This window comes from Dasypus novemcinctus, chromosome 3, assembly GCF_030445035.2.
Source record: "Dasypus novemcinctus isolate mDasNov1 chromosome 3, mDasNov1.1.hap2, whole genome shotgun sequence".
Lineage (NCBI taxonomy): Eukaryota > Metazoa > Chordata > Mammalia > Cingulata > Dasypodidae > Dasypus > Dasypus novemcinctus.
The window spans coordinates 41,532,659-41,546,808 of record NC_080675.1 but is presented as its reverse complement, the minus strand read 5'-3'; the positions used below and the strand labels follow the sequence as shown (position 1 = coordinate 41,546,808).

General features: G+C 43.6%; 1 protein-coding gene across 1 annotated transcript in view; it reads left to right on the top strand.

Annotated features, from left to right (window-relative positions):
* RAD51B (RAD51 paralog B) overlaps positions 1–12,098 on the top strand; it is a 744,701-nt gene extending 732,603 nt beyond the window's left edge. The window contains exon 11 of the mRNA XM_004477314.4: positions 8,894–12,098. Coding sequence (XP_004477371.1) covers positions 8,894–8,910 — 17 coding nt within the window. The 3' untranslated portion in view covers positions 8,911–12,098. The remainder of the gene's footprint in view (positions 1–8,893) is intronic.
* Positions 12,099–14,150: the final 2,052 nt, after the last annotated feature.

Here is a 14,150-nt window from a genome sequence, read left to right as displayed (position 1 = left end):
CTCTATTAGCAGTCACTGACTCTAAATCTCCCAGGACCTCCTCCCCTCCTGCTATGATATTCCTAAGACTTGGGCAAAATGAAAAGAAGTTCTCCCAAAATCTTCAAGATTGGGGGATGAACAATGGACTAAAGTACACTTATTATTATTCTACTCTATACTTGTTATTAGTCTAGCAATGGGAGAACTCTATCACTGATATAAAGACAGTGACCACCAGGGGTTCTGAGGGATGGGAGAGGGAAGAATAGGTGTAATATGGGGGCATTTGGGGGACACTGGATTTGTCCTGCATGACATTACAGTGACAGATACAAGTTATTTGTATATTTTGCCATAATTTACAAAATTGTGCAGGACAGAGTGTAAACTATAATGTAAACTGTAGCCCATGGTTAGTAGCAGTGCTTCAATGTGTGTTCATCAATTGTAACAAATGTACCACACTACATTTCTGACTCCCAGAAAAATGGGATCCCTCCTTTATTGGATAGAACGCTTGTATTTCAGTTCCAACTCTGGTGTGATCTTGAGAAAAAAATGTCTGGGACCCTAGTTTTGTCAGCTTTGAATATGAATAAGTTGTCCTTGATTCAGTGCTTTTCAAACAATATTCTACCTCTTTGCTAGATCATGAAATCAAATTAGTGGCCCACAGCCAGCACTCTTAAAAATGAAATAGAGGAGAATAGAAAATATCAGATTATGTCGCACATATTGTATTGTTTCATGAAATATTTGTTGTGTATTACTTGTGTGTGTGTTTGAATTATGAGTTTGTATGCTGTTGCAATGTAAAATATCTTTCTCACTTGGGTTGTAGTCACCAGCCTGGGTGATCATTAACAGCCTTCCCACTTCAGTTTTATCTGATTCTCCTAGGAGATGGTGTGCTTAGCATTCACTTAGCTCAGTAGAGTTGTACCCTTGAGATATCTATACACTGGAACATAAAAGCTTTCCCCCCTACTCTTACCAGATGACTGAGCTAAAAGACACCTGCACAATTCCCCAGGTTTTTAAAGCAAAGAAACCCTTGGTCCTTGGGTAATGATCTTGGAAAGGTACCAGCAGAAACAGGCCAAGAAGTCTTCCTGTATCAGGGGTTGCTTTGGCATGATAGCTCCAAGTTGGTATGGAAGGTGGTCCCTGGACTTCCAAGTGGGATAGGCATTTGTCTGAGGGTCACAGATACAGGAAGGAATGGGGCTGGAAGAGTGGGGGCAGCCCCCATAGTATCGCTTAAAAGAAATCTGCACAGCCACTTGTGGCTTGACATTTCAGGCTTTGCGATGGAGCCAGCCAGGAGTGGTGGGAAAGAACAATCCAAACAGACGAGCCCTTGGAGGAGAGGGGGTGCCTGTTAGTAAGTGTGGGAACAATCTCTCAGTGCCTTTTATCCCCTTAGCATGCCCCAAGATTCCTACAGACCTGCTAACCAGGAGGTCTTATAATACCTGAAGAGCTCCTGAGTGCACAATCAGGTGGGAGGGAATAAAAGGTGAGGCCAAAATTTGATTTCCTGGCTCCACAGGCAATTACCCTCATCGGTTCTGAAGGATTAGGATGCTGAGAACTGCCAGCAACTGGGGCCTTATACCCTCCCTTCCCCTTTGTTCACTGTCATGGGAGGGACAATAAAACGGCCGGCTGGAGAGACTGAGGGTGGTTAGAGATTTCTCAGGCTGCTTTTTGAAACACTTGAAGGAGCTGGTCCATGCTATTGTTGTAGGAAAATAGAAAGCGGAACTATTCTCCTTTGCAAAAAAAAGAAAAAGTAAAAGAAAGAAAACCCACCCTCCCAGCATCTTCAGGAGGCTGCCTGGTGCAGGCCATTAACATGGTAATACCATCCTGTTTGCATCGTCTTTGTCTGTTCTGTGTTTGTCCGGGATCCTGGGCCCTTGTGGCTGGGCCCAAGACCCTGGAAATACTTGGACTCCAAAGGAGAGGGAGCTCACAGTCACCAGCATTATGATTTTTTGGACTCAGAGGGGGCCATGTCCCAAGCAGAAGCAGAGTTCAGACCTTTTGTGCTACTGAAGTGGGCAAGGTAGGGGGGTGGAGCAAGGATCCCGTTAATCCATTTTTCCTTTTGTCCCTAGAGTTCACGCAAGCCCCAGTGCCCACCGAGTGAAAAAGCTTAGAGGTTTGGCTAGCCCTGAGAGAGGCTAAGGCGTGCTGAGACCTAGCAGAGGGGGAAAAGCAGGAGTTGTCTGGGAAATACCTTTAAGGGGTGGGCCCACAGAAGCACCTCAATGCAGGAGGGAATAGTTGACAGGTGTGCTCCAATTTAAGTCACATCTCTGGTGGTGTCCTTTGTTTCCTCAGCACACCCCAAATGCTGTGCTAGCCAGAACACAGCTGAGACTCTGAGCCTCTTGTGTCATGGCCAGGAATAAAGATTCTTTAACTAAAGGCTCTCTTCCGGATGCTGCAAGAGACCTAGGGAAGATCTGGGGCTTGGATCTGGCTTTGAAAAAGCTCAGAGAAGTACAGGGCTGTGGCCTTGGTAAAGAAGTAGATCCTAAAGAAGGGGCTGGCCAGGGCAAGTAAAGTTGTTGATTCAGTCATTTATGCTTTCTTTGCCCTGTGGCCGGTCTCCTTTGCCTCAGGAATCTAGGGAGCATTTGAAAACCAGAGTCAGGTTGTTTTGAACAAGACAGCAGATGTTGGCCTAGTTACTCAGTAAGACTTAAGTGTATTTCTTATATTGTTTTTTAAAAGTCATCATCAGGTATGAGAGGTCGAATACAGATTTCTGACACTGGGCTCTACTAGCTTAGATTTGAATAAGCTACATAAATATTGCAGACCAGGGCACCTGAGATACATCAGAGAATGTGTGGAAATGAGGCTAGTTTCCTGTTTCTCCAACCACCTAGCACAGAGGATCAGAAGTAACAAGAGAACAAAGAAACAATGTTTTTTTGTTTGTTTGGTTTTTGTGGGGTTTTTTTTTGTTTCTTTTTTTTAGAGCTGGAAAGCTGTGTACCTCATCTTTCTTACTTTGCCCTTACAATCAAGGATGGTTGTTTGATCGCCTTTTGAAACATAGCCAAAGAGGCATTAATCTCCTCTATTTGTTCCCTTGTTACAAACTTGGGTTTGATTCTTCCAGCCCATTTTCTTAGTCACTGAACCAACTGGATAATTTATTGAAAAATTTTCCCCATCCCCCAACGCCACCATCTGAGCTCATCAAATTTCATTTTGAATCTGTAACCCATCTAAATGTTTTCTGCCTGATGGACGCAAAGTGACCTAGAAGATTTTCAATCTATTTCTATCCAGGTACAGAAGTGTCTGCTTGGTAAGTGCCACCCACACACCTGGCATAGACCAGCATTCCTGTGGTAGCCTGGGCAGGGAGCCCTGGGATTTAATGAAGCAGAGAAAGTGAACTCCTCTCCCCGGGGGTCACAAAGAAGAGGGCAGAGTAGGCCCATCATCACGTTGTCCCCAGTCTGCCAGGTGCCACTGCAGCACCAGAAAGCTTGTCCTGGCCCAAGCATTGTCCTTTTCTACTACTGCCTGCTTGGCAAGGAACTTCCCAGGGGAAATGAGGATGGACCCTAGTCAGCCCAGATCTCTCCTTTTTTTTTTTTTTTTAATAGGCAGTACTGGGGATTGAACTCAGGACTTTGTATGTGCAAAGCAAGCACTCAACCACTGAGCTACACCCACTCCTTCTCCTTCTCTTTTAACATTTACTTCACACACACTCCCTCCATGATATCTGCCCACACTGACCCTCTGTTTTGTTCATTTCTTGTATTCTGAGTATTAGCCCTCAAAGAGATATTTTGTTTTCAATGCAGAAAAAAAATTTTTTTTAAAAAGATTTATTTTTATTTATTTAATTCCCCTCCCCTGGTTGTCTGTTTTCTGTGTCTTTTTGCTGCGTCTTGTTTCTTTGTCCGCTTCTGTTGTCGTCAGCGGCACGGGAAGTGTGGGCGGCGCCATTCCTGGGCAGGCTGCTCCCTCCTTCGCGCTGGGCGGCTCTCCTTATGGGTGCACTCCTTGCGCATGGGGCTCCCCTACGCGGGGGACACCCCTGTGTGGCAGGGCACTCCTTGCACGCATCAGCACTGCGCATGGGCCAGCTCCACACGGGTCAAGGAGGCCCGGGGCTTGAACCGCGGACCTCCCATGTGGTAGACGGACGCCCTAACCACTGGGCCAAAGTCTGTTTCCCAGAAAAATATTTTTGAGACAGAATGGTACAGAAAAATAATAAACCAAACATCCGTGTATCTGACACCCAGAGTTGGCAAATATTAAAATACTGTCACATTTGTTTCAGATCTTTGCACCTATTCCTATTCTATTCTCTCTCCACCCCATACTCCTTCCCAGAAATAGAAGCTCTTCGTGTTTGGTGAATATCCTTCACCTCCATTCATATATGTGAATCCAAACATAACATAATGATTTGGGTTTTGTTTTTTGTGTTTTTCTTTTTTTAGATTTATTTATTTATTTCCCCCCTTCACCTCCTCCTGCCCTCCTGTTTTTGCTGTCTGTGTTGTCTTTTCTTCTCATTTTCTCTCCTCTAGGATTCACCAGGATTTGATCCTGGAGACCTCTGATGGGGAGAGAGGTTCCCCGTCAACTGTGCCGCCTCAGTTCCTGGTTTCTGCTGTGCTTTACCTTGACTCTCCCCTTGTCTCTCTTTTGATGCATCATCATCTTGCTGCGTGACTCACTTGCAGGGGGCACTGGCTCACCATGCGGGCACTTGTGCGGGCACTGGCTTACCATGTGGGCACTCACGTGGGCACTCGGTCACTGTGCAAGCATGCTTTCTCTTCTACTTTTTCATCAGGAGGCCCCAGGGATAGAACCCAGGTCCTCCTATATGATAGGTGGAAGCTCTATCACTTGAACCACATCGCTTCCTGATAATGATTTATTTTGAGTGCTTTTAAAATTTTTCAGAAATGGTTGATTGTACACATCACTTCACACAAATTGCTTTTGTAATTTAACATCGAATTTTTGTGATCTATCCATGTTGATATACAGAGATCATGTTCTTTCACTTTAATTGAGGTATCCGCATCCATTTTATCCATTGCCCTACTGATGGAAATTTTGATTATTTCTAACTTAATGGACTCCTTTGCACATGTTTCTTGTTATGCAGGTATGAGAGTTTCTCTAGGCATGTATTAAAAATGAGTGGCTGGTCAGAGGGTATGCTTGTTTTCATCTTTACTATATAGTCCCAAATTGTACTCCAAAGAGGTCCACCTGTTGATATCCCCTCTGGAGATAATGGCTCAATTTCTGTGCAGCTGTGTATACCTATGAGTTTATTGCCATGTTCCTATGGTTGATCTTTGCAGGCATGCTTTCTGGAGGCCTCTTCATCTCTGCCACTGGAGTGTCAGCTTTCCACAGCCTCTTCTGGAATCTGCACAGTGCTTGTGCTTTGTGCCTAAACTTAGATGATTCACTAAAATGACTTCACTCTCCCTAAAGTTGACTTCATACACTTCCCAGAAAGAGAATTTTTTGTCTCATCCAACACACTTATTTTCAGGTGAGGGAATTGAGGACCAGAAAGATGAAGAAAAGTTATGTTCACTGCCTCAGAATTGGGCTTGGAGCCTTTTCCAAGTACTTAACCCGGGCTCCTCTGGTTTTGCAAAATCAGAAATGAGTTTGGCCTCCTCCCATGACATTGCTCCCATGGCAACTTATCTCTCAGGCTTCTTGGATCCAGATACTCCAAATCCATTCTGAATCTTGAATCTTGACATTCTAAGTCAAAACGGATCCCTCAAGAAACTCCATGAGTGTAATTTTGTTAAAGTTTGGCTGGGGGTGATCACAACCAGAATTAACAGTAGCACACAAAATAGAGGTTTACTGTCTTCCCAGGTAGCACTGTGGAGGCATGCAGTCCAGAGCTGGTGCAGCAGTTCTGCCCCACCTGGTCCTCCAAGAACACAGGTTCTCAGGTTATTGTTCCATCAGATCTAGTATGTTGCCCGTGTTGTCATGGTCCAAAATGGCTGCTCAGCATCATACCCTCCATGTACATTGCAGGATTCGTGGCAGGAAAGGCAAGGATGATGGGAGGGAAAGGCATTCCCTTTCCTTTAGGGACATTGCCCAGAAGTTGCAGGCATTATTTCTGTTTATATCAGATTGGCCATCTGTAGATAGATGGCAAGAAAGGCTAGGAAATGTAGTCTTTAAATCTGGATACCTGTATCCCCAACTAAAATATAGGAGATATATTATTATTAGAAAGGAGAGAATGGATATTCTCTCTCTTCCCTTTAAGAAGAGCCCAGTTGTAGAGATTAGTTCCCTGGGTGCAATAGTGCAAACCTTTGGGCTGGGTTCATTTAGTAATGGAGCTATATTCTTGAAATACGAATAAATATTGTGTGTTAGAAGTGTTATCAGGATCCCCTTTGTTCCCAGAGTCTAGAGCTGAGGAGTGGGGCATCACAGTCTGTCACTGCACCAAGGACTGTCACCCAAAACTCTTGTCTCCCAAAATGAAACATCCCTTAGATGGGAATTTTTGTGTTTTCCAGATTAGGCAGCATGCAAGAAAGAAACAGAATAAGAGGGAGCAGATGTGGCTCAAGCAGTTGAGCGGCTGCTTCCCGCATGGGAGATCCCAGGTTCAGTTCCAAGTGTCTCCTGAAAAAAAACAAGAGAAACAAACAACAAGCAAAAACAAGCAAAAATACCAACTCAGGGAAGCCAATGTGGCTCAGTGGTTGAGCACCGGCTTCCCACATACAAAGTCCCGGGTTCAATTCCCAGCCCCCAATACCTTTAAAAAAAAAAAAAAAGAAACAGAGCAAGAACTACTAGGGCTGTTATAGCACAAGGCAGGGTATGAACTTGGGTCCAAAGTCAAAGACCAAATGCTTTTCCCTTTTTTTCTTTTCTTTTTTTCCAGATATTTTTTCCTGTCTCTCCTTTAAAAAAAAAAAAAAAAAAAGGAACATTGTCATTTGGAATAAGATTATAATGAAAAACTTCACTCAGAGCCTGGATTTTAGTTAGGTTGGATCCATACTCATCTTTTAGATCCTAGAAGAAGCCATTTGGCCATGTTAACAATTTTCATTTGTGACATAACCAGGTAATAATACAGAAAGATGTTAAATCAATTCAGGTTATTGATTTTCTTTAAAAACCTCTTCCAAAGAACTTGGTGTTCTTTCTGGAATATGACTCAAGCTCCATTTCAGTGAGTTCAGTTCAGCCAGCCTTCCTTGAGCATCTACTGTTTGCAAACTCTGGTGCTCAGGGCTCAGGGGATATAAGTTTTGGAAAGATGATCCCTTCCTTTCAGGAGTTTAATATCTAGTTAGGAGGGATTTTCTTAAATAAGTTACTCAAAGGCAAACTGCGACTCCTATTACCAAGTTTCAAACAATGAGACATGGACGGATAGGATGGTAGACTCATTGCAACTAGGATGTGGAAGGTTCCTGGAAGTACATGGCCACTGGAACTTTACAGTCAATTCCTTAATACTGACAAAAACTGCATTCCATTTTCTCCTGACACAGGCGGGTTTCTTTTGCTGCTTGAGGATAGATTTGGGGACACGAAGGAACGCTGATTAGTGCCATGTGACGATGTTGAATCATGCGGATTAATGCATTCTAAATGGATTGGCTCGGTGATAAGGGAACATTGAGAGTCAAGAGTTCAGATCCTGAATTTCACTGTGTGATGAAGTGCAAATCACTTAGCCTCTTAGTGCTTAAATTTTTCATCAGTTAAAATGTACTCATGATGAGAATCCACCAGTTGCCTTGATTAGAAAGTGCTTTACAAACCTGAAGGATAGTGAAACTGCTTAACAATAACTGCCAGGACGCACTTTTCTAACCCTGGGTTGTTCATAGTAATTACGGAATTAGAACCTCCACACGCTGCCTGCTAGCCATGTGAAACTTCTGTTTCCCCACATACGCCGTGAAAACTGACAAGCAGTCACCACACTCACAGAAACTGACAAATAGAGGCACTTTGGGAAAATCTTCCTACCTACCTACTGGGGCTTCTGTGTCTTTCTACAACAAATGTTGCCACAGTACTAAGAGCTTACATTGCATACACAGCTCTTTCTCTTTTTTGACATCTCCCCAGCTAGACTGCTTGAGAACCTGGCCTTCCGTGTCCAGATGTTTACTGAATTCTGAAGACCCCTCAAAGGGCCCAAGTTCTTTTGTTGCTCTCCAAATCACTTCCCACAGAGACTGACCCATGTCCTGAAGGAGCCCTTGAATAGGGAGGATAAATGAAGGCAGATGAAGACATGACCCCCTGAGGCTCGCCCACATCCACTCTAACAAAGGGACTGAGGCGCAACCTTGTAAGGAACGTTTTGGTCAGCAGTGTCCCTACCAGAGGCCAAGTCTCCCCCCCAGGGCTGCTTTCAATGGCTACCACCATAGTGGAAGTATTGGGCATTTGTTAAGGGCTGTAATGTGCTAGGTATAGTACAAAACATCTAAATCATGGTCCCCTGCCTTTGTGAGAGCTTCCTAGCTACAGATGGCAGCTGGCTTTCTCAGGGGAAACTTGGGGGTAGTGGAGGAAGCCAAAGAGGGGCTCCTGCTTCTCTGGATGACCTCTTTTCACTCAGTCCCAGCACAGGCAGACTCCCCTGTTGTTGGTAGCCAATGATAATCAAGCTGGGGTTGTGGGACCTTAACCCACACCTGTCCAGTGTTTCTAGGTGTCGCTGATTTGTAGGCTGTTGGCTCCATGTATCATAGGTAGGTAAGAGGATTGCTGCTGTAAGAAAAGTTTCATTTATTTAGACTGTTGGTGAGAAGTTAGTGCATTTCATGACAACATTTTTTTTCAAAGTTTCTCTCTCTTTTTTTTTTTTTCCTTTTAGGCCAACAGAAGCCATAGGACACTGTGACCTTTGTCTAGAGCTGATGGGGGCATGATTTGTGAAATGAAACAGGACCATGCTGCTTGAAAGAAGGAAGCGGAAGCCAACATAATGGGGATTAATTAGTTGATTGCTGTTGAGATGGTAACAGATTTGCTCCTGTACCATTAAGCCAGTGATTTCAGACCTAGCTGGGAAGGTGAAGATGAAGAAGCTTTTGTTCAGATTTCTAGATGCGTGGGGCTGAAGGCTTTGCCGCCATGGGATGTCAGCAGCCATAATAATAATAATTTGCACTTATATAGCACCTTTCAACCAGGCACCTCAAAGCAGTCTAACCACATTAATTAATTAAAGCTCACAATCCCCCTGTGGAGAGGAGGAGGATGACTAACAGGATTTGTAATTACAGGAGGGAACATTTCCGAATAAAGTATTGTCCACCAAATAAAAAGAGTAGGTGTAAAGGAATTGGGGCCTCCAAAGAGTAACTGATTCAGAAATGAAATCATGGAAAGATGGGGGAGGCTGGACATGAGGGTCTGCTCTTGTGTCAGAGGGAGGTCGATGGTCTCAGAATTCACTAACAAGTTGGGATCAAACCAAGAAGCAGAGCATGTATGGTATTAGCAGCACTTGGAGGGTCATTAGCCACATGACTATTGTGGTGTAAATTCAAGTTTCACTATTATATTGCCTATAGCCTTGCAGAACAAAGAGTGAGATTCATGCAGTATCTAATAAAGGATGAAATGATTTCTTTAGATTCAAAGGCCAAAGCTGGACTAGTCAATTAGCAAATAAATCAATTGGTGACCCATAGCATAATTTAGTCGTGTTTCCAGTGGAACAGCCAGCCAACCTACTCCTGAGCCAGGAGGCTTCTGACCAAAGCATCAGGCTGGGCTCAGTACAAGGACTGGGGCCTTCGGCTCCTTCAAAGCTAAGCATTCAATTTCCCAGACTTGAGTATTGGGACCTCTCTTACCCAAGTTGCCAGTGACCTCAAGCTGTTCCCTGTAGAATTACTTTGTACCTACTCCCTTTCTAGAAATTTTAAGTACTCTGGGGGCTGTAATCAAGGTTTGTCCTATTTTTATGTCTCCTGCCAGTGCCAACAGAGTACTATGTACATAGTAGGTACAAATTGATGAAGAACAATTGCATGACAAAGTCCTCTAACAACTCACTATTTCTTGAGCACCTACTAAATGCCTAGTGGTAACATGAAGCTCAAAAACAGCAGAATATGTGCCCAATCTTCAAGAGATGTGTGACAAGGAGTGGAAAAGGACGATGCACTACTAACTATAATATAGAGCAGAGTAAAATAAAGGGACGTAATAGACCCACGTCCAAGCCACAGGCTGCAAGGGCAAAAGGAGGCCTATTGTGTTCAGCTTGAGTGAGTCAGGGACCCTATTCCTGGAGAGCAGGAGCTCTGGGCATCAGAGGGGAGGGCAAGAAGGATTTTAGTAGACAGGGAAGAGGCAGGGGAGGTGGATTTTCCAGACTGTGGTCATTTGTCTCCCTCTGAGTGTGATACAGTTTGAGAACTTGTGGTCTTTAAAGGAATGTTTGTGAAAACTAAGCTGTTTTTGCAGCTGATTAAATGTACATTTCCTATGAATTCTTATTACACAGATTAGCTCATTTCAAACATAAAGGAACTGTTAGAGAAGTTGAGAAAGATGTTGTTTGTTCTCTGTAACTATTAATTTTTTCTCCCTCCTCTTTCACCATCCACCAAGAAATGAAAGCTAAATAGTCCACACATTAAAACAGGCACTCAAAAGTGTCTGAAAAAGGTGAAAGGAAGACATACCCCCAACCCAAATGTCAAAGATTAAATGCCTTCTTCCTTGAGAATACTTTTTTTGAACCCAGGAGACACTAAGACAGCACTCTGTACCCAGTGAGTGACAGATCAAGACATATACTCTTGCTCTGAGGCCCACAAGGGCTTTGCACCATGACTGTGCTGCTAGAACAGACCCAAGAGCTGTGTTTACACAGCACCTACTGTGTGTTGGACACTCACTTTCCTGCACCAACTTGTCCAATCCTCCTGACAATCACAATAGGTAGGCCTTCTTCTTATTCCTTCTGTATAGGTGAGGAACTGAGGCAAGAGAGGCTCAGGCTCTTGCTATTAAGTGATAGAATGTGGATTTGGACCCAGGCCATCTTGCTTCCTCCTTCTCTCTCACCCCTCACCCATGTAGTATTTCTATTCACATCTATTACAACCTCTCTTATTCATTCTTTATTCACCAAAGTAAGTATTCAGCACATTACTGTATACATAATAGGATCTCAGTAAATATTTTCCAAATAAAAAGAACCACCAGAGTCAGTACTAATGGTTTGATCCCAGTCCAAGCAGTGACAGCAGAAGGCCTGGGCAGTGGCACTGAGAGGCTAATAATACAGTAGAGGCTCCATCACTGCCTCTTCTCTTTTCATCATTATTAAAAATTAGGAGATATGCACAGGTAAGTTGCCCTAAGAAATGTTCACAAGCAAGAGGACACGGGTGGTTTCCTTCTCCATGAACTGAAAGTCTGCCAAACTAGTACCATCCATGAGATGCTAATGAGGTACCAGTACTGTTACTTTTGTGAACTTGGATGTGATTCATTGATTTTTTTTTAGGGGTATGTATGTGTGTATACACACACACACATACACACACATATATATATGGCAAAGTCCAACTTTGTCTCCCTAATTGTGTTAGCCTCCTAGCTATTCTGTTGATCTGCTATAGTCCTGGTGAAGATTCAGAAGTGTGTGGTCTCTGTCAGCCACAGAGTGGACATTTCTGGGTTAACCCAAAGGTACTGAACTGTATGCAGAGTTTTCTTTTATGTCGTGTGTTCTGAGCAAAGCAAAGTTATTGCTCAGAGACAGGATTGTAAACATTTGTTGGCAGTAATTTGTCAGGATTGCCCACTGAGAATTCTGGAGAGAGAGGATGAGGATTAGGTAATTAGTGGGGGGCGGGGAGGGGCAGGAGGGAGTACAAAACTTCTGGCCTACAATCCATGGTCTTAGAAATATTTGGGAGCATCATTTTTTCCAAGCTTTGCTGCCTACTTCTCTGCATTTCAGTGAGGACAGAATTGAACTAGAACACAGTTTCATAGAACTCCCAATAGTTCTGGAAGGCGAAAAGATAAATAAATCATTGGGTATAAGTCAAGACAGACTTGGTTTTGGTTTTGCTGTATAACAGTCCCCCAAATCTCAATGACTTAAAGTCTACACATGTTTGAGGTACTCTCTAGGGAAGCTTTACACCATATGATGACTCAAAATTTCATTTCATTATCAACATGCACTTCCACAATTGTCACAGTGAGGAAGAGAGAGAGAGGCTGAACAATGTCAATTAAATGCTTCCCCAAGAGATGGCACATCACTTCTGCTCTCATGGCCAAAGCAGTTACATGGCCACTCCTAACCTCAAGAGGGGAAGTATAAACTGCTCTGTATTTGGAAGGGAAGGGGAACTGGATATCAGTGAACACTTGTGATGTCTGCTGCATATGCAACACCCAGTGGACTGGCAGTGTTTCCTTCTTTCACATCAACTCCTTATATACACCCATCCCTTAGAGTATCTGGCATATATTGAAGATCTACAGAGTAGTGTTGAGGAAGGGGGACGTAATAGTTCTGCAGCCCACTTTAGCCCACAAGCAATCTTTCTGAAAAAAGAATATATCCAGGAAAGACCAATTAACCGTTAGGCCTATTCAATACTTAGACCTTCCTTCAGGGGAAGGAGAATGGGTTAAAAGGAACATGACCTGATTTCACTAGTACATCTAAGATGGAACAATTCACTTTGAGTTGCCTAGGACCATCATGCTTTGTGTAAAATGGCTTCTGAAAATGTGCCTTCCCACCTCCATTCCTTTCCTTGTTACCAGACATGATTCAAAATCCCTTTAAGCCTTGTGACTTTTCCAGAAAGCAGCTCTCTCAGCAGCAGAGGGAGAGAGAGAAAAACAAACTTTCCCTTATTATTCTTCCAATAATGAATTCCTGCTCTGAGTGGGCTGCTTCCATGTGTTTTCAGTCAAGTACTGATGGCAGCCTTGCCGGGGGACATTTCCAAGAGGTTGTGGACATAATAGATGAGGTCTCGACGAGAGCAGCTCTCAGTTTTTCTTCCAGTTTAGCTCTTCTGAGCCCTGAAATTGGAGATGAGAAATGATTCAGGAAATCTTGCTGGTGAACCAACATGGCTGCCACACCTCTTTGCTCCTTTTAACGAGGTAAAAAGTCATGGTTCTAAAGCTTTCCTCAGAGAGATTTGTAAACCTGGATCATAGTAACTTAAAAATAACTTAACTTTCTCATACCAAACCAGTTCTTTGTAGCTGCCAAGACTTCTTTTCTTCAGGACTCAGACATATTTGCAGTCTACCCTGACATCATAAGAATAAAGGGAGAAATTGGTCACACCATTTCCTGCCCAAAGCCTCATCTCAAGTATAGAAGATGCTTCCAAGCAAGCAATGGTAGTAGGCCATGTTTGTTAAGGGAACCAGCCTACGCATTCTCCTCAGGGTGTCTTCAGATAATAGTTCAGTTTTCAAGTTTCCAATACAGAACTTGTACAGTTAGAGTTGAGATCTTTTCATTGGGAAGAAGGTTCTTGCTTACCACAGGTAAAAGGGGAGAGGTGTTGTTAAGGGCAGAGGTGGCCTGGAATTGTTCAGCCTTTACCTTACTGCCTCTGCTTCTCTCTGCCTGTCTGCCCAAGGCTACACTCTCTCTCTCCCAGCAGACTTCCCTGCTCTATAGTTCAGCCTACCCCTAACTTCTACTTGCATATGGCTCGTGCTGGTGTCTCTAGCACCTCTTTACATCTCAACCTTTCACCTTCAGTTCCCATTGACTTTTTTCTTGGTATTTCCTAGCTAGAATTTCTAATCCAGAATCTTGTTGACTTAGCCTCATCTTATTGTTTAGTCTCAGACCACATCATCACGTCAATCAAGTTGTGGGCTGAGCAAGCCAATCAACTGTGGGCTGAGGAAGGAATGTGTAGTTGAAAACATGGCTGCCTAAGCAGCAGAAGATGTGGTAAGGCAGCTTCCATTAGAGAGGTGGTCAGCGGGCAAGTCACCGATGAACTCTAGTGCACTCTGTACCTTTTGCATTGCTGCAAGGATACTATTTCTCTCTTACTTCCTCCTTCCCCTTCTCATCATTGTAGACCTAGACTTGTATACCCTGTGAT